This window comes from Elephantulus edwardii, unplaced genomic scaffold (assembly GCF_000299155.1).
Source record: "Elephantulus edwardii isolate Elephantulus edwardi_28Jun2011 unplaced genomic scaffold, EleEdw1.0 scaffold00036, whole genome shotgun sequence".
Taxonomy (NCBI): Eukaryota; Metazoa; Chordata; class Mammalia; order Macroscelidea; family Macroscelididae; genus Elephantulus; species Elephantulus edwardii.
The window spans coordinates 16233861-16252677 of NW_006399786.1; the positions used below are offsets into that span (position 1 = coordinate 16233861).

General features: G+C 38.7%; 2 protein-coding genes across 2 annotated transcripts in view; one reads left to right on the forward strand and one right to left on the reverse strand.

The window, feature by feature from the left end:
- INTS8 (integrator complex subunit 8) overlaps positions 1-10947 on the reverse strand; it is a 50156-nt gene extending 39209 nt beyond the window's left edge. The window contains 5 exon segments of the mRNA XM_006884580.1: positions 883-934; positions 4584-4655; positions 5017-5157; positions 8785-8959; positions 10733-10947. Of these exon segments, the coding sequence (XP_006884642.1) occupies positions 883-934; positions 4584-4655; positions 5017-5157; positions 8785-8959; positions 10733-10862 (570 nt within the window). The 5' untranslated portion in view covers positions 10863-10947.
- Positions 10948-11023: 76 nt separating this feature from the next.
- On the forward strand, positions 11024-18332 carry LOC102853964 (glutamyl-tRNA(Gln) amidotransferase subunit C, mitochondrial-like). Its single transcript, XM_006884625.1, has 2 exons — positions 11024-11070; positions 17939-18332. The coding sequence occupies exons 1-2, from the start codon at positions 11024-11026 to the stop codon at positions 18330-18332; spliced, it is 441 nt and encodes a 146-aa protein (XP_006884687.1).
- The last annotated feature ends 485 nt before the right edge of the window (positions 18333-18817 follow it).

Sequence of the window (18817 nt, forward strand, 5' to 3'; positions counted from 1 at the left end):
TACAAAAACCATTTTAAAAGAAACTTATGAGGTGAATGGAAAATTAATTGGCTATAAACTCTTCCCTCGAATTACAGTAAAAAGCAAAAAAAAAATTAAAGTTAAAAATCACCCACTTTTCTGTTTCAATATTAACTCACTGCTATTGACGGAGGCTCTGGCAGATAATGGGTAGGCAGCTGTACTACCAACCCAGAGGCAAGCAGGTTTGATTCCACCAGCTGCTCCATGGGAGAAATACGGGAAATTTCCTCTCACATGATTTACTGCCTCTGAAACCTGTTAGAGGATTAGCTATGATTTGGTTCTGACTCAAAAGTAATGAACAACAGTAAAACTGTCATTGAGTAAGGCTGTAAATCACATAAAAGGACAGTCTATGTGACCAGAGCTTCCACAAAAAACAAACAACTATTGACTAAATAAATAAGCTTAAATATTATTAACTATCTTTTTTACATAACTAGTAAAATAATGTAGGTAGATTACAAAAAGAATATAAAATATAAGTAAAGTGCAAGTTTATTACTAAATATGCCATTTCATTTTCTTTTTCTATAAATAGATTAGGAAAAATAATTTTCTATTTCTAGTTTTAAAATATTAATGAATATGCAAATAAAACCTCTGAGATCAATTTCTCACAGGTGCAACAAGCGTTGTAAGGTGTTTGACCACAGAACCAGTAGTCTGGCAATAGAGTTGAAAACTTGTAGGATTTAGAATTATGATTAAGAAATGTTCAAGTATATTCTAATACTAAAAATCTAAATATCAGTGCATGTTGAAACTTAATAACTCACATACCTCTGATTAAAAGCAGCATCTAGATGCTCTCAAATATGTTAGAAATGATAACGTGTAACTGATGCTAACACTCACCACTTTCAAAATATTTTCTGTTAACTCTTTCTCCTGCTGCATCTGATTCATACTAAAAGAGAAATGATTGAAGAGTATCAATTTTAAACACAAGACGCAATGTTCAGTACTTAAGATCAACATTTAAATTTGTTTTTTTAAAACAAAATTTTTATTTTATACTGGTCTACTTACAAAATATACATTTTTTTCACACTTGATTTTTCCCATTTCCTTTACATTTCCCTCCCTCCTCTCATCAAATTGTGCAACCCTACAATTAACCACCCTCCTACATTTCAGTATTTTTAATATTTTTTTCTCATGCTTACAAAATCAAATCATTATGATGGCTATATATTTTTAATTACTTTCTTATTTGCTTTGCATTAAAATAAAGCCACACATTGTAATTTAAGAGTGAAAATCTACTGATCACAAAAATTCATTTACATCAAATTAGAACCCAAGAACTAATAATTTCACAATTTCAATAAGCTGCTTGTAGAACTGAAGAATTCAGAGGGAGGAAGGAAATAAAAATTGATTTTTTAAAAATAAAATTATGTACGTGTAGAAAAATTTTAGAAAAAAATTCATTAAAGCAAACAAATGGGAAAAATCCTGAAACTTTGAATAAAAAAATAAATATTTGTTGAGAGAAAAAAACCTAAAAAAAGATAAAAGAATTTTATAATTAGGCTTAAAACCACTGACAGCATCAACTGTTTGTTGTGGTGTTTTTTTTTAAAAAAAGGAAGCTTTGGACACAATATTAAAATGATCCAGGAAGCATTAAAAGAAGACAGGAGTATCCAGAGTCACTAGATCAAAACGAATTGGCTGACACAAAAGAATTTCATGAAACGTTATGAGCAAGCACCTGTGGTGATGAAGAAATTTAAGCTGCTCTGAAAGAACTGGCAAAAAAAAAGGCCCCAGGAAGTAACGGCACACCAACTGTCGTATTTCAACAAACAGATTCTGCCCTGGATGCATTCACCAAATTGTGCTAAAAAACCTGGAAGACAACCACTTAGGTGGAAAAGAGTCATAACTGTTCCCATTCCAAAGAAAGGTGCGGAAATTATCAAACAATATCATTAATACATGCAAGCAAGATAATTTGAAAATTATCCAAAAACAACTGGAAAAGCACATCAACAGATAACTGCCAAAACTGTAGGCTGGGTTTAGTACAGGTTGTGGTAGTTGGGATGTTTGGAATCAGGAACGGCATCCACTTCCTAAAAAAACGTGCTTCTGGAAACCCTATGAACTTTGATAAATGTCGATAGCTGTAGAGGGGCTTCAGGCCTTTTTTCCATTGGGTCACTATGAGTCCTGCTCAACTTGCCATCAACAACAAGAAGCTAATGTTTCTGGCTGAAAGTAGAGTACCAGATGAATGTCTTATCTGCGTTTAACTGACTATGCAAAGGCATTAAACTGTATGGATCACAACAAACTGTGGCTAACTCTGAGAAGAATGGGAATCCCAGAACACTTGATTGTGCTTATACAAAACCTATACTTGGACCAGAAGGCAGTCATCAGAACAGAGCAAGGAAACACTGCATGGTTCAAAATTGGGACATATATATATACCAGGGATGTGTCCTGTCTCCACACTTTTTCAATCTATATGCAGAACAGATTATCTGGGAGGCTGGCTCTATGAGGAGGAATGTAGCATCACGAGTGGAAGAAGAATGACTCATTGACAATCTGCGTTATGCAGATGACACAACCCTGCTTGCTGAAACTGAGGAGGATCTGAAGTGCTTGCTGCAAAAGGTCAAGGACTGCAGCCTTCAACAAGGATTGAAGCTCAACATCAAGAAAACAAAGATTCTCACCAGTGGGCCAAATGGCAGCATCAGGATAGATATGAAGATGTTAAGATTATTCACAACTTTAGTTTGCTTGGCTCCACAATCAACATTTTTGGTACTAGCAGTCAGGAAATTAAAAGCCTAATTAATTGCATTGGGAAAGTCTGCTGTCAAGGACCTTTCCAGAGTACTGAAAAACAATGTCAGTCTGGAGACTAAGATGAACCTGATCCAAGCCATAGTCTTCGTAATTACTTGATAGGCATCAGAAAGCTAGACAATAACTAAGGATGACAGAAGGAGAATTGATGCCTTTGAACTGTGGTGCTGGAGAAGAGTTTGAATATACCATGGACTGCAAGGAGAACAAATAGGTTCATCCCAGGGAGGGTGAAACCAGGCTGCTCGTTGGAGGCAAGGATTCTGAAGGTTCATCTGACATACTTTGGGCATGACGCAAGGAGGGCCCAGTCCCTGGAGAGGGATGTCATGCTTGGGAGGGTGGAGGGACAGAGCAAGAGAGGAAGACCCTTAATAAGATGGATTGATTTAGTGACTGGAGTAGTGGGGTAAGTGTGTCAGAAACAGTAATATTGGGTCAGGACAGAGCAGGGTTCAGAGTGGTTGTACATAGGGTCACTATGAGTCGCAAGTGACTGGACGGCACATAACAACAACGACGACGACAACATTTTTACTTCAAGTTATTTTAAAACCTTTTACACAAGCACACCAATGTTTATTACTGCACTGTTCACAAGAGAAGAGATGGAAGCAACCCAAGCACCCATCAACAAATAAATGGATAGAAAAACTACGGACTGTAGTACATTCACACAATGGACTATTACACATCACTGAAAAACGATGAACTTGTGAAACATTACACAATATGTGGGAGCATGGAGGATATTATATTGAGTGAGATGTCTCTGCCACAAAAGGACAAATACTGCATAGCACCAAATAGAATAGACATATTGGGGGCGGGGGGAAGAATGGGGGAAAAGTGGATAGATAATGAACACTGCAAACACCAGATGAGGAGAAGACCTGTCCCAAAGGAGTATTAGGCATTATATGTATGACAATCTAGAAGAAGCGGTCCATTGCGGGTTGGCTGCATTACCTTTTCTAAAATACATGAGAGAGCATATTTAGAAGCTGCTTTTAATCAGAGGGATAAGAGGGTTATTTTAAAAAAATAAAACTAGTATAAAATAAAAATTTACAAAAAAGATAACAGAAGTGATAAAAAAGAATAATCTTTTACATAGTACTGAGGGACAGTGCTAACCATTCTACGTTCTAATCCTTGACTACTGCAGAATTTCCTCCTGAGAATTCTTCCATTCCCTTATCAAGTACTTTAATTAGCCAAAATCTAAACAAATATTTGTGTAAACAAAAATAATTTTTCAAAATAAATTTAATCAAATAAGTAAAAATATCTTAATCCCTTTAAGTAGGTCAGTTCCCAAGATGAAACGCAAAATTCAAAAAGTATTCCCCTTCTTTCTCTGAGCTCTCTGCTCTTGAAATCTAAAGAGAATGAAGCAAATGGTTCACCCACTGCTAATCGAATGGGTGGTCTCTGACCATCTTAGAAGAAAGGCCAGGTGATTTACTTCTGATAAACCAGCCTGAAAGCCCTACAGAGCACTCTTCTCCTCTGACATGTACAACCTATTCTATGAGTTGGAGTTAACTTGACAGTAACAGGTTATCTGATTAAGATTCTCTGGCCTAACTCCTAACAAACATCTCATGCAGATTTTCTACCTACCAATTCTGCTCTACTTTCTATCAAGAAACATTAAAAACATGCAAATCATTTTACATTCTAATTTTTTGAATGCCAATTATGGGTCAGAGTTTCCAACTTACACACTTAACTGAGGGGGTCCAGGTTTCACCTGTTTGACAGGAAAGCTACTTTGAACAATTGTCCTAATTGCCCTGAAGAAAAACAGAAAGTGAAAATTTAATACTATCATAACACAACTTCAGTTATGCCTTCAAGTACTCCTAAGATGTTCATTACATATTAACTAAAGTTTTCCTTTATAAACTTTATAAATCACACACTTTTATCAGAATGTTATTCATCAATGCAATCACCAATAGAAATATTCTCCATTATCAAGCTCAAAGGGCCCAAAGACCTTCTGAGGTATCTCCAGAACAGAAGGGGTCTCAATAAAGGCGATTTCTAAAAATTACTGCACAATCAGACAGAGTACCCAACATATTTAAGGTTTATAAAAACTTACCATCAAACAAATTAAAAAAAAACAAACAAAAACCCAAAAACACTTACCATCTATTGTACAGAAGGATAGCCATGGCAGTGGTGGGAGGTAAAGCGGCCAGATCCATGTCCACATGCTTTGTCCCAGGGGGGACTTTACTGATGCAGAGCAATTCATTAAGCAGCATATTCAATACTGGAACAGACAAACTTAAAAAAAAAAAGAAAGAAAAGAGAAAGTATGTAACTGCGTATCAGTTGTACAAAAAGCAAAAATTATTTCATTCAGTATCTTTACTAAACTCAACTACTTGGTTATTTCAGTACCATGTAATGTAGGCTCATTTGTTATTCTACATTCCACTGACTGCTAAAAGAACAAATAGATAAGTCTTGGAGAGGATGCAGCAAGAGTGCTCCTTGGAGGCAAGTATGATAAAGCCTCATCTCATAAACTTTGGGCATGCTGCTAGGAAAGGCTATTCCTTGGAGAGGGACATCATGCTTAGTAAGGTGGAAGAATGGCAAAGATGAGAAAGACCCTCAACCAGGTGAACTGACACAATGACTGCAGCAATGAGCTTAAGTGTGTTAGATATTGTGAGGATGACACAGGACATGACAAGAGTTCAATCTGTTGTTCACAGGGTCGCTATGAGTCGTACTCAACTAAACGGCACCTAACAACATCTCAAAAGCTTACATGAAAATATATTTACCCATCAAACTTGAAAAGCCCTAAAAGCTTCTATAATAAAAATATGAATACATACAAAAATAGACGGAATAAAGGAGCCCTGATGGTGTAAGCTCTTGGCTGCTAACTTGCAGGTCAGCAATTCAAATCCACCAGCAGCTTTGTGGGACAGACAACCTAGTGATCTGTACCTATTAAGGAAGATACATATGCCAGCTCTACCGTCATAGATGAGCACTGTGTGTCAGGATGAACTGAATGGCATATAACAGAGTAACAGAATAAACTCGCGGTACCTACAATTCTGTTTCAATAATTAATAACTGATAAGTCAATCCTAAGAAATGCTGAGCAAGTTTGGACCTTTTGATTTTCCAACTCCAGTTCTTTGCACACTTTGTCTTCCTAAGCTTCCCTTTGAAATCTGTTCAACTCCTTCCTTCCTGTTTTTTTCTCTTTACTTTGGCTTCTTGGTGTTAAGAGTCTCTTCTGTTATCCAACTCAGTCTTTTCTTCCTCTTCTGTCTTTGTAATAAACTTCTGTATTCTTCATGGATGCTATCCCTGATATCCTCCCATAGCTCATCTGGTCTTTGTTCATTAGTACTGAAGGCCTCAAATCTGTTTCTGAAATTTATTTTTAATTCAGGACGGACAGACGTAAGTTCAAATTGTGGTTCCTGTGAATCTGATTTAACCTTCTTTTGCTTTAGCTTTGAACTTGCAAAGCAGTAGTTGATGGTCTATTCCATAATCAGCACCTGGCCTAGTTTTCATTGCTGATACTGAACTTCGCCAATGATTTTTTCCCTACAAATATAACAGATCTGATTCCTGTGCAGACCATCTGGTGAAGCCCATGTTGCCATTTATGATTCTTATAAAAGATATTTGCAATAAATAAATCATTGATTGTACAAAATTCTATTATTCTCTTCCCTGTCTCATTTCTGTCACCATGTCCATGTTTTCTAACTACTGATCCTTTCCCCCTGTATTCTTGGCACTAGCATCCAGGAAATAAAAAGACAAAGTGCACTGGGAAAATCTGCTGTCAGGGACCTCTCCAGAATACCGAGAAGCAAAGATGTCAATCTAGAGACAAAGATGTGCCTGATTCAGATCATGGTCTTCACAATCACTTGCTATGCATCAGAGAGCTGGACAATGACTAAGGATAACCGAAAAACTGATACCTTTGAGTGTGGTGCTGGAAAAGAGTCTTGAACACACCATGAATTGCCAAGAAGGAAAAACAAGTCTGTCTTGGAGAGGGTGAAATCAAGTTTCTCCTTGGAGGTTAGGATTTTAATGCTCCATTTCATATACTTTGGGCACATGGCAAGGAGGGACCAGTCCTTGGAGAAGGACATCATGGTTGGAAGGATGGAGGGACAGCACAAGAGAGGAAGGCCCCAGATGAGATGGATTTTAACAGTAACTGGGACAATAGCGGTAGGTGTGTCAGAGTCAGTGAAACTGACTTAGGACAGGGCAGGCATCAGAACTGCTGTACACAGGGTCGCTATGGGTAACAGGTGACTCGACAGTACTTAGGACAATAACATGTAAATCTTATTTCCTATCTATTTCACCACTTCTCATTCATATGATTGTAAAACACATCTCCAGTATAAATTTTCTCCCACAGAGCAGCTAGTAGGTTTGAACTGTGTACTTTTGCATTGGCAACACAATTCCTCACCACTAAGCCACCAGAGCTCCCTTCAAAATACTTATGACCCATTAGTTATAAAATCTATATCAGGAGTATAACTCAAAATAAAGATACATCTTGTGAGTTATACTTACTTAAAGCCCTGGGATTCACAATACTAAAAAATAGGAAACCAACTAAATTACTCTCAATAATGACAAATAGGTACTATTACTCATATTGCTGTTATGTCAGATCCAATGCTAGTGGCTCTTAACACTAGTGACCCTCTAGTGGCTCTTCAGAGGCTAGAAATTATCAGGTGATGACTAGCTGTCTTTTAAGTGAGGAGCAGCTGGAAAATTCGAACCATGTGCCGTTAGGATGGCAGCACAAGTCTTTACCCACTAGGCCACCAGAACTCCCTGCTGACTACATAAACATTCTGTTGCAGATAATTCATTTCAGCCTCAAGTCTTACACTCTAGCACTGTTTTTTACAAACTTTCCCTAAATTGTTTTCCATTTTTTATGCCTTTGTGTACTTGCATAAAACTATTCCATCCTGAATAACACAAGCCCTTTTGTTATAACCTCCAAATTTATTCATAAACAGAAATAATCTGAAAAGAATGGTTTCATGTTTCTGAAATATCACTAAGTGGGGAACAAAAAGAAATCAAAATAAAACATAAGATATAATGACAACATTATTTAAAACTATGAGAAAAATACCCAAATACACAAAAGTGTTTCAAATACTCTTCCTCTCCTACTATATCCTATTTGCTCTATTTTTCCAATTTTTTTTAATAGTAAATAAGTATTTCTTTTGGGGCATGGGGACGAAAACAAAGCATTTCTAAATATAGCTGAGAAAGTATTTATTTGTAAACAATTGTTCTACTAAGCTATTTGAATAGGAAACAATGACTGTTTTGTGATCAGAAAAATTAACTGAATAATCAACAGCAGAATTAGTTGACTATTAAGAATTAATCATCTACAGTTTTATGCAAAACTCGTCATTATTTATGTGCTTTCTTCCAATGTGCAAAACTAAACAGAAACATTAAAAAAACTTCTGGGGGAAAAACACATTAAACATGAATTTTTTTCTAGTTCATATAATTTTTTTAAGCTGATTCATGACTAATAACATCATTTACAGTTTAAAAGACTATTTAATTCAGGCTTAAAATTAGATCAACACTACCCAAAAGTAAAATTGCCAACACTGTTTCTTAGACATAGTTTGTTTTGGTCCTTTTTTTTTCTTAAGCATGTTTTATTTTGGGCCATTTAAATGCATGTAATTATTCAAACATTTTCTAATACTTAATCTTTTAAAAATATTTTCACATTTTAATAAGAATGACTAGACACAATTTTCATTTTATGGAGGTGTATATCTTAAAATTATATAAATAAACTAAGGTATCTAAACAGTACTTCAAACGAAATTGCACTTAAATCATTTATACCTTTTCTCTAGTATGTCTAAGTCCCACTTCAAATGTGCTGCAACTTTAAGAGCAAGTAATTTTAAAATACGATTTCTCTTGTTATCAGGCGGTGGCTGAACCTGGTTTTGTTCATTAACTGAAGGTTTGGAAGCCTGTTCCAAAAACTGAACAATAAGTTGAACTGGTGCAGGATCTAGGATTTAAAGGAAAAGACATTCTTAAAATTATGCTTTGGTTATGATCATGATACAGAAGATTCACTTGTATTTTTTTTAATCACAAAAGGAATACAAATAGCTGTGTAGATATAATAACTAAGGAATACGGGTTTGTGCTTTAGGAGATTAAAGGGAAAGATCAAGACTGCAAAGGTGAAAGGGTTAGCAGATAAAAGCAGAAGGCAAGAAAGAACTTTACAGGGAGCTCTGGTGGCCTACTGGCAAGAAGCTACACTGCAATCCCATAGGTGAGCGGTTGGAAACCACCAGATGCTCTGCTGGAAAAGGAGGGACAATCTCCTCCTGTACCAGTCAGATCGAATTTGACAGCAACACACACACACGTACACACACACACACAAAAGAATAAAATAAAATTTTTTTTAAAAAGGCATTAGGAAAAAAGAAAGAACTTTACAAGAAAGAACATTTACCAATAAGCCTCATAAGCATTGACCAATAAGAAGCACTTTATAATCAAAGAGTATTACCAACAAGCATCTCCTCAAAAAGCTGGAAAGAGAAATACCTAGCTATCCTATTATTGCGAATATACCCTAAAGAAACCAGAGCTGTGACACAAACACGTATGTATGTACACCCATATTTACTGTTGCATTATTCACAACACTGAAGGGATAGAAGCAGCCCAAGTGCCCATCAACTAAAGAAAGGATAGGAAAAAGTTGTGGTACAGTCACACAATTGAATACTATGCAGCACTGAGAAATAACGGACTTGTTAAACATTACACAACATGAATGAGTCTGGAAGACGTGCTGAGTAAAATATCTCAGCCACAGAAGGACAAATACTGCATAATACAAAAACAGTAAAAGAACGTGGGGGAGAGAACAGGAAAAGAATAGATACAATACACTGAAACAAGTGAAGGGAAGGATTATCTTAAGAGAAACAGATGATGATACACTATATGTATGGCAATTGACCCTCTAGAACAACAACACGGTGCATTATTACAAAGTGAACTGAGGGAGAGAGGGAGGAAAATGTGTATCAATGAATGAATGAAAACTCGAACTTTCTGTATGTAAACTTTCACTAAAACCAAACTTTTTGAAAAATAAATAAAAAGGCATAATGTAGTTGGCAAAACATTACCTTCACACAAAGCCACGTGATGGAAGCATTGGTCAGACTAAACACACAGTACTTGAACTTGACCCTATGAACAAAAAGGCTGTCTACGGTTTTATCTTTTTATGTCAGTAGGGCTTTCCAGAAATGTCTGGAGACCTCCTTCTTGCCAATAACAGCGATTTAAGTGGCATGTTAATAATAAAATAATAAATGAGCCATCGTTTCTATGTATAGCATTTTCTTTGCAAAATTTTAATTTGCAGCCCGACTGTGAAATATAATCAGTCTCAATGACGAATACAGCAGTTAAATAAGAATTTAAGATAAAACTGAGTCAGGATCAGATAAATTACTTAAGGGGTGCTAGATCCCCCCATGTCTCCAAACGGGTAAAAGGCGAGCTCCGTAAAGACAAAGGGACGGGCAATCTGGATCCGAGCCACCCTGGACACCCGACCTGCAAGTGCTAAACCCTGCAAAGCGGCCGAGGGGCAGCGCAGACGGACGCGGGCACCCCCGGCCGAGCACCGGGCTTCGTATGGATTCCCCGAACCCGAGGCCGCTGAGAACCGCAGGGTGGATGAGCTGCAGCGGGTAGTCTCCGCGGACAGCCCCGGCGGGCGGCCCCCGCGGACAGCGGCGCTTACCCGGGCAGGGCTTTCGCAGATGTTTCTCCAACAGCGACTCCTCCAACAGGAACTCGAACCAGCAGGTCTGCGGCGGCGTGCAGGGCCGGCTGGAGGTGGCCGCCTCCCGGTCCGCCGCCTCCGCGCTCATCCTGCCGCCGCCGCCGCAGCTCCCGGGGACGCTTCCCGGCTCCAACCTGACACCTGGACGCCAGCTGGGACGTGAGACCTGCGGACGGGCCCGGAAGAAGGCCGCGTAGCACCTTGGAGACGAGCACGCTTCGCAGTTCAGAGTCACACTCACGATCCAAAATGGCGGCAGCGCGCTCGCAGACTTTTGAGCCCTGGTCCCGCCCCCTGTAGCCTCGCGGCGCCTGTGGACCAATCGCTCCCACGTGAGGCCAGGGGGCGGGGCTAAGACGCCCCCTCCAGGGGGCTGCTGCAGACGCTTTTGCAGCGAAGCCGCATCTCCGGTGTGTTTTTCCCGCGTGTGCAACAGAGTAGGAGCTGACCGATAGCTGACCCTTCCAGTGAGTTTTCAGAGGCAGTAAATCACGCGGGAGGAGTTTGCCCATCCTTCTCCCGCAAAGTAGCTGGTGGATTCGGATGAGATGACTAGAGAACGAAATAGCCGCAACTAGAGTTGCAAAAGGGCTCAGAGTCTTCCTAAAAGAGTGAACATGATAGATTTAGCTTAACTGCAATGACTTGTACCTTTCTCTTCGCAGGCAAGTCAGAACCGACTCCTAGCTGACCCTCAGGAGGATGAAAATCAATCCCACAGAGCGGATGGTGGAGTCCAGCTGACATAGCAGCCTGGCCTTTGAGTTAGCAGCACAGTTTCCCAAGGACGGTGCCACTGAAGTCCCAAGTTTACGTTTGTTTGTGCTTTCCGTTTCTCCAGTTAAGTAATTTCCCATCAGCAAACTAGGTGCTTCCTAGGGAGCTCTGGTGGCACAATCCATACAGAGATGCACTATTTCAAATGTCTCTCAGCTCCTGCAGTTCGAATCTACCAGAACTTCCAAGGAAGATAGAAAGTCTCCTTTACTGTTGCTGGTGTTAGGTTCAGTCAGTCTTCGGAGCCACCCTATCTGAACCTTGCCCTGTTCTGCCTTATCCTCATCTTCTATAGTATGATCAAGTCCATTGTTAGTCATACCACAGCTCAAAGGCATTGAGCCTTCTTCTGTCATCCTTATTCATTGTACAACATTCAGATACAAAGGAAGCAATTGATAAAGCTATCACTTTGGATCAGGTGCATTTTTTTCCCCAAGATTTAACAATATAAACTTTATTTCTTCATCATTACATTCTTAATTGAAACGGGCATTACATTTTTCTTAACTAATTTCTGTGTGTATAATTTGGCTTCTAACTTGATTCAAGCTAAAAAAAGAAAGCTTTTAGTCTATGTTTCTTTGCATAAGGAGCACAAATAGCAACAACATATACAGTAGACTTTTAAGGCAACTGCATTTGATAATGGATAACTAGATAGAAAGTTAATAAACTTTGAGTAACTGTTAACCAGTTGGGCCTAACACATATATAGGCTGCAACTATGTAACAGAACTTCAATATATGTTCTATTCCACTGCACATTTATCATTCTCCAGAATAAACCATTTAAGATACAAAATAATAAAAATGTAAAAAACCAGTGAGTTGTAGAAAAATTTAAAACTAGTCAAAATGTAACAAAATCTTTGGGACACAGGATGAGATTCATCTAAGCCTTCAAATTAACATTCATGCTCATTAGCATTCTGGAGAGATCCTTGAGGGCAGTTTCCCCCAGTGCAACATGTCTTAAACTTCATCATTTACAGTCTCAGAAAACCAGAGAGCTGCTGAGTCTGTACCAACCTGCACTACTGTCACCTTTCAGTTCTTCATAGTAACCCAAATGAGGACAGCCTACAATAAGATTCAGCCCCTCTATTTCACAGAACTAGCTTTCAATCTACCACTCTTGTGTGAACTTGAAATCCCTTCAGTTTGAAGTGGATAAAAAAAAATGCCATGGAGATAATTGTTGGGGCCTAGCTAACTTGTAAATCAAGATTAGCCCTGTACCAAAAGACCAGCAAGACTAATTCTATCTTGGCTATAGTATCTGCTTGGCAGAAAACAACTCAAGGAAGCAGGATGTCAAAAAAGTGAGCCATACTGCAGCCATAAGCAAGTAGTCATTTCATGCCAGATTCAAATGAGCAGATGTTTGGAAAGGAGCAAAAACAAGTTTAACTGTTCCTTGAACCCCCAGGCCAAACAGGGATGTGCAGAATGGTATGATGCTCCCTAAAGACTCTGTTCTGATGGCCTTGCTTGCTAATTGGAAGCCTTGCTTGCAGGTGGCGGGGATATAAAAACAAATGGATTGTTGGCCTTGAGGCTGAGCTGTTTTTCTTTTCACTCCAAAAAGGATATAACACAGAAGTTTGGGAGTAAACTTTGCTATCCGCCATCAGCCGGTAGCCTCTTTGCGTCTTCATTTAATACTCATCCCTTCTCTGGGTGAAACTGCTTGATATAATGAGGTGGGACCCCGTTAGATAATATTTCTAATAACTAGTAAATAGAACACAACAGTTAGTAACAAAGAATAATTGGTAGCTGAAAAATAGTTTTTAAAAAAATACTGTTTTTGTGATCAAATAAGGTGAGAATTCATGATGACAGAATTTTACATGATCAGTGATTTGATTGCAAATAATATTTTTATTAATTTTAATGATAGTTTACAGAGAATTAGGGTTTCCATTCATTCATTGTTGCCGTTTTCTCCCTGCCCACCTCCACCCCCCCATTCATTCTTCTCTTCGAAAAGTAAAATTCTTTCATTGTTATATAATCCCTCCTCCCAAGTCCACTCCACTGTGCAGCCTTCATTCTGGACTCTTGTAATGACAATAATATCTAATAATGTATCACTTTTAAACAGTTCTTTCCCTCGTCTGTTTCAACGCAGTATACATTATTTATTCCCTCTTTGTCACTCTCCTCCCAACCCCAATGTCAGTCCTGTTTTACAACAGTGGCACTATGCACTATTTGTCCTTTTGTGACTGAGATGTTTCACTCAGCATAATGTCCTCCAGGGTAACCCATTTTGTATAACATTTCAAGAGTTCCTTGTTTTTCAATGCAGGACAGTATTCAATTGGGTGAATATACCAGAACTTCTCTATCCATTCGTTTGTTGATGGGCACTTGGGTTGTTTCCAACTCTTTGCTACTGTGAACAAAGCCACAATAAACACAGGTGTGCACATATCCGATTGCAAATAATTTTTTTTTAAATGGTTACTACACACAGAGTTAGACTTGTAGAATATAGAGGAATCAAACTGACTACATCTGTGGAAAGGGAAGATGGAGAACCTAAATATCATCAGTCCAAATAAGAGCAATGGTGGAATAGATCATCAGTTGATGATGAACTATGCAAGTTCAAGTTGAAGCTAAAGAAATTTAAGTCCATGAAAGCCAACACAATTTGAGTATATTCCACTTAAGTTGAGAGACCATCTCAAGAACATACCTGATGCTCTCTTCCTTTGCCATCAAGTCGGATCTGGCTCAGAATTTGACACTCAGTGGGTTTTCAAGACTATAAAGCACACAGGAGATTGTCCATCATTCTCCTACGGAGCTGCTGATGGACTCAAACCTCTAGAGTAGTGTCACCTTTGGATTAGAGTGTAATTCATACAGACTGCACTCCATGCATGAAATACTAATGAACAAACACTCAACAAGTGGAGGGATAATAACAGTAATATGATTCTGAAGAAAGCAAAAAGTCATTTAAAAAGAGGAAGGAACAAAGAAAGATGGGAGGGAGGGAGGATGGGAGGGAGGGAAGGAAGGAAGGAAGGAAGGAAGGAAGGAAGGAAGGAAGGAAGGAAGGAAAAGACTGAAACAGGTATCAGAAGATATTCTGAAACTTGATCTTAGAGAAGCTAAAGCAAAAGGAAGATAGATATGATGACATAAAAGAACTGAATACAACATTTCAAAGGGCAGTTTGAGAATACAAAACAAGTAGTCACCAAAGCATATAAAGACCTGAAGCTAAGATACCAAAGGGGAAGACCACACTTGGAATTTCTCATGATATAACAGAAGGAAAAATCCAAACTTTGAGCAGCAAGACTGAAGGATTCGAGGAACAAGATGTTGAATCATGTAGGAAGTTTCAAAAAGGATGGAAGAAATACCCAGAATCACCATACCAAAAATAATTGCTTGAAATTATAAGGTAGCATGTGATTAAGAATCAGTACTACTGAAGGATTAAGTCCAAGCTGCACTGAAGGAATTGGTGAAAAAAATAAGGCCTCAGGAATTCAAAGAATATCAATTTATGTGTTTAAGCGAAGAGATGCAGCCCTAGAAGTTACCACTCATCTATGCCAAGAAATTTGGAAGACAGTTCTCTGGTCAAATGACTGAAATCAAAGACCCATAAATGTGCTTTTTTAAAAAAGAAAAGCAAAGGGGGGACTCAACAGAGTATAAAAATTCTTGAATGGCATCATTAATATCACATGCAAGTAAAATCTTGCCAAAAATTATTTTCACATGGCTGGAGCAGTACATTGACATAGACCTGTCAAAAATTCAAACTGTAGTAATACATCTCCTGGTAACTAATAAGGCAACTGCTGGTCCAGCCAATGCCTTTTTCCCCCATTCAAATTTTGAAAGAGAATCCACTAAAAGGAGGAAATACCTGACAAAGGACTTGTATCTAAAATTCAGAAAGAACTCTTAAAACTCAGTAATAACAATCCCAGAGGTACGTGGTTCAAATGCACTAGATGCTCTGCTGGAGAAGGAGGGACAATCTCCTCCTGTACCAGTCAGATCCGATTTGACGGTACACACACAAAAATAATAAAATTTTTAAAAAATTTTAAAAACCTCCAGTAATAAAAAAGGATAATTCCATTTTAAAATGGGCAAGAGAGCACAATAGACACTTCTCTAAAGACAATATAAATGGTAAATAAGCACATTATTTTAAAAATAAGCATAAAATTGAAAAACAAGGAATTCATGAAATATTATACAAAATGGGTGACCACGGAGGGCACGATGCTGAATGAAATATCTCAGTCACAAAAGGACAAATACTGCATAATGCCACTGTTGTAGAGAGGGTCTGACATCGGAGTTGGGGGGAAACTAAGAGGGTATCAATAACAGATACTGCGTTGAAACAAATGAGGGAGAGAATTGTTTAGGATGAATAAATGATTTGGTTTTATTGTCATGACGAGAGTCCAGAATGAAAACTGCATAATGGAGTGGAGTGGCGTGGACTGGGGGGTGTGAAATAATTTTTGTTTTTTTACTTTTCAAAGAGAAAGGCAAACTGGGGGGGGAGGGGTGGGCAGGAAGGAAAGTGTGCAACAATGAATGAACAGAAATCCAAAGTCTCTGTAAACTTCCACCAAAATAAATAAAAAAGCACATGAAAAAGATTTGCTGTACCATTAGGCATCAAGGAAATGCAAGTAAAACCCATAAGGGGATACCACTTTACATCTACTTAAAAAAATTACTGCTGTTTGGTCAGAACCTGTGCATTAGCTGACCCTCCAGCAGATGTGCTGATTGTAGAGCCAAGCAAGATGAAATGATTTTATTTCTGTCTATTCCCTATCATGGTGATACTGCCTGTTGGCCCACTTGTAAGGACTTTTATTTTCTTACTGTTAAGATGTGACCCATATTGAAGACTGTAGTCTTTGATCTTCTGTGCAAGCACTTCAAGTCCTCCTCACTTTCAGCAAAGTAAGGTTGTGCCATCTACATAATGCAGATTATTGATGAGTCTCCTTCCAGCCCTAATGTCAACTGATATTCCATGGATTCCTGGGCCTTATTTTTCGGTAATGCTTTCACTGCAGCTTAAATGACTTCTTTCATCACCACTGGTTCTTGATCATACATTATTTCCTAAAAAGCTTCTGTGTCCACTAATTCTTTTTGGTACAGTGACTGTGTGTACATCTTCTTCTGATGCTTCCTGCATCATTTAGGATTTTGCCCATGGCATCCTTCAATACTGCAACTCGAAGCTTGGATTCCCCTTCCCCCTCTCTTTCTGCTTGACAAATGCCAAGTGAGTTCCTCCCTTTTTGTTTTCCACCTCCAACTCTTTGCATATTCCTTCATAATGTGTTGGTTTTGTTTTCTTATGCTGTCCTTTAAAATCTTGTCCTTGGTTTTTTTAACTTCATCTTTTCTTCCCTTTTGTTTTGGCTTCTCAACATTCTAGTTCCATTTTCCTCTGATACCTAGTTTGATCTTTGCTTTCTCCATAAAAAAGCAGAGTGGATGTTGGACTCAAACTATCTCTCTTTGAGATAGCAGCACAACTTCTTGCCAGCTAGGCTACCAGAGCTCTCTTCACATCCACTGTTGTTGCGATTGTTGTTAAGTGCCGTAGAGTCACATTGTTGTTGTTGTTATGTAGAGTCATAGACACATAGAAACCCTATGAATGAAAGACCTGAACACTTGTATAACTTCCATCATTTCTCTAAGTTCATAGAGTATCTGAAGGCAAACTATTTCAGAAGTGGATGCCACTCAGGTTCCACGCCTGTTTTAATTTGGGAGCTGCACCACACACTGTCCACCATGGGGAACCATTATCGCATTTGACACAATTAGCCAAAAGAGCTTTATTCCTCACAACAATCCTATGAACAACAGATCTAACCCCAATCCCGTATGATTTACAGCCTCTGAAAACTCACTCAAAGGTCAGTTATGAGTCAGTTCCAAATCAAAGGCAATTGGAGAGAGTTGTGTTGAATTATATTCTCAAAAAATGAAAATACACATCTGTACAAAAACTTGAATATGGACATTCCTGTTGAGTCAACTAAAACTCACAGTGACTGTTTGAACATATGAAACCTTGCCCTATCCTGCACCGTCTCTGACATCCTCATGAAGTCATCATTAGTCATGTGTCACAGAAAGCAAACACTTGTGTACAGATGTTTATAATTACAGTAATGGTAAAAAAGTAGAAACGATACAAATGTCTACCAACTGCTGAATGTATAAAGAAAAGGTAGTATATTCATATAATGGACTACTGTTCCTTATTTAAAAAAGAGTCATCCATGCAAGAACATGTATGAGTCTTGAGAACATGAACTAAAAACAGTCACAAAAGAATATATTATGCGGGAGGCTGCGGCTGTGCTCTCGGGCACCGCTGAGCACCTGCCGCGGTCACACCTCCAAGGTTGGTGCCCAGGGAAGCGGCCAGGTCTCGGCCGAGATGATAGAACACCTGGAACGCCTGGCGCTCGTGGACTTTGGCAGCCGCGAAGCCGTGGCTCGGCTAGAGAAAGCCATCGCCTTTGCTGACCGGCTCCGAGGCGTGGACACTGACAGGGTGGAGCCCATGGAGTCAGTGTTGGAGGACAGATGCTTATTCCTCAGGTCTGATGACGTAGTAGAAGGCAACTGTACTCAAGAAATACTACAAAACTCCCATCAGGTTTTGGAAGAGTATTCTGTGGCCCCTCCAGGTAATATATCTCTAGCAAAGCTGGAAGAGCCTTCTCAAGTGGCTGAGTAGCGATTCCAAGGATGTGAATACCTAGCAACAAGTATCACACTTCTTCAGTCAGCTGACAAAAATGGATGCATTATGTTTTTTAATAACTGACTCTGAAGGCAACACTAGCTTAGATATGGTCAAAGGGAAGGAATTCCTGTTGGTTATGAAGTAAAAAGCCTCATGTGCTTTGGAGGAGACAAAAGACCATGCTCCCTTACAGACCTGTTCGGCTGGACCTTTTTTTTACTGCCCCTGCAAAACAGCTGTTATCTGAAACATCCTTTTTCTGATTATGTAACTGGTAAAATGGAGCATTTGATCACTGGAAAAAAAATATATTATGCAATTCCATTTATGTAAAATGTACAGAATATACAAGTATAAAGAAAGTGATCAGAGGTCACCAAGGGCTGAAATGAATGAGCCACACTTCATGGGATGTTGTACATGGTCTAAATATGATTATGTAGTAGTTAAAGAATTCTGTGACTATTCTACACTCC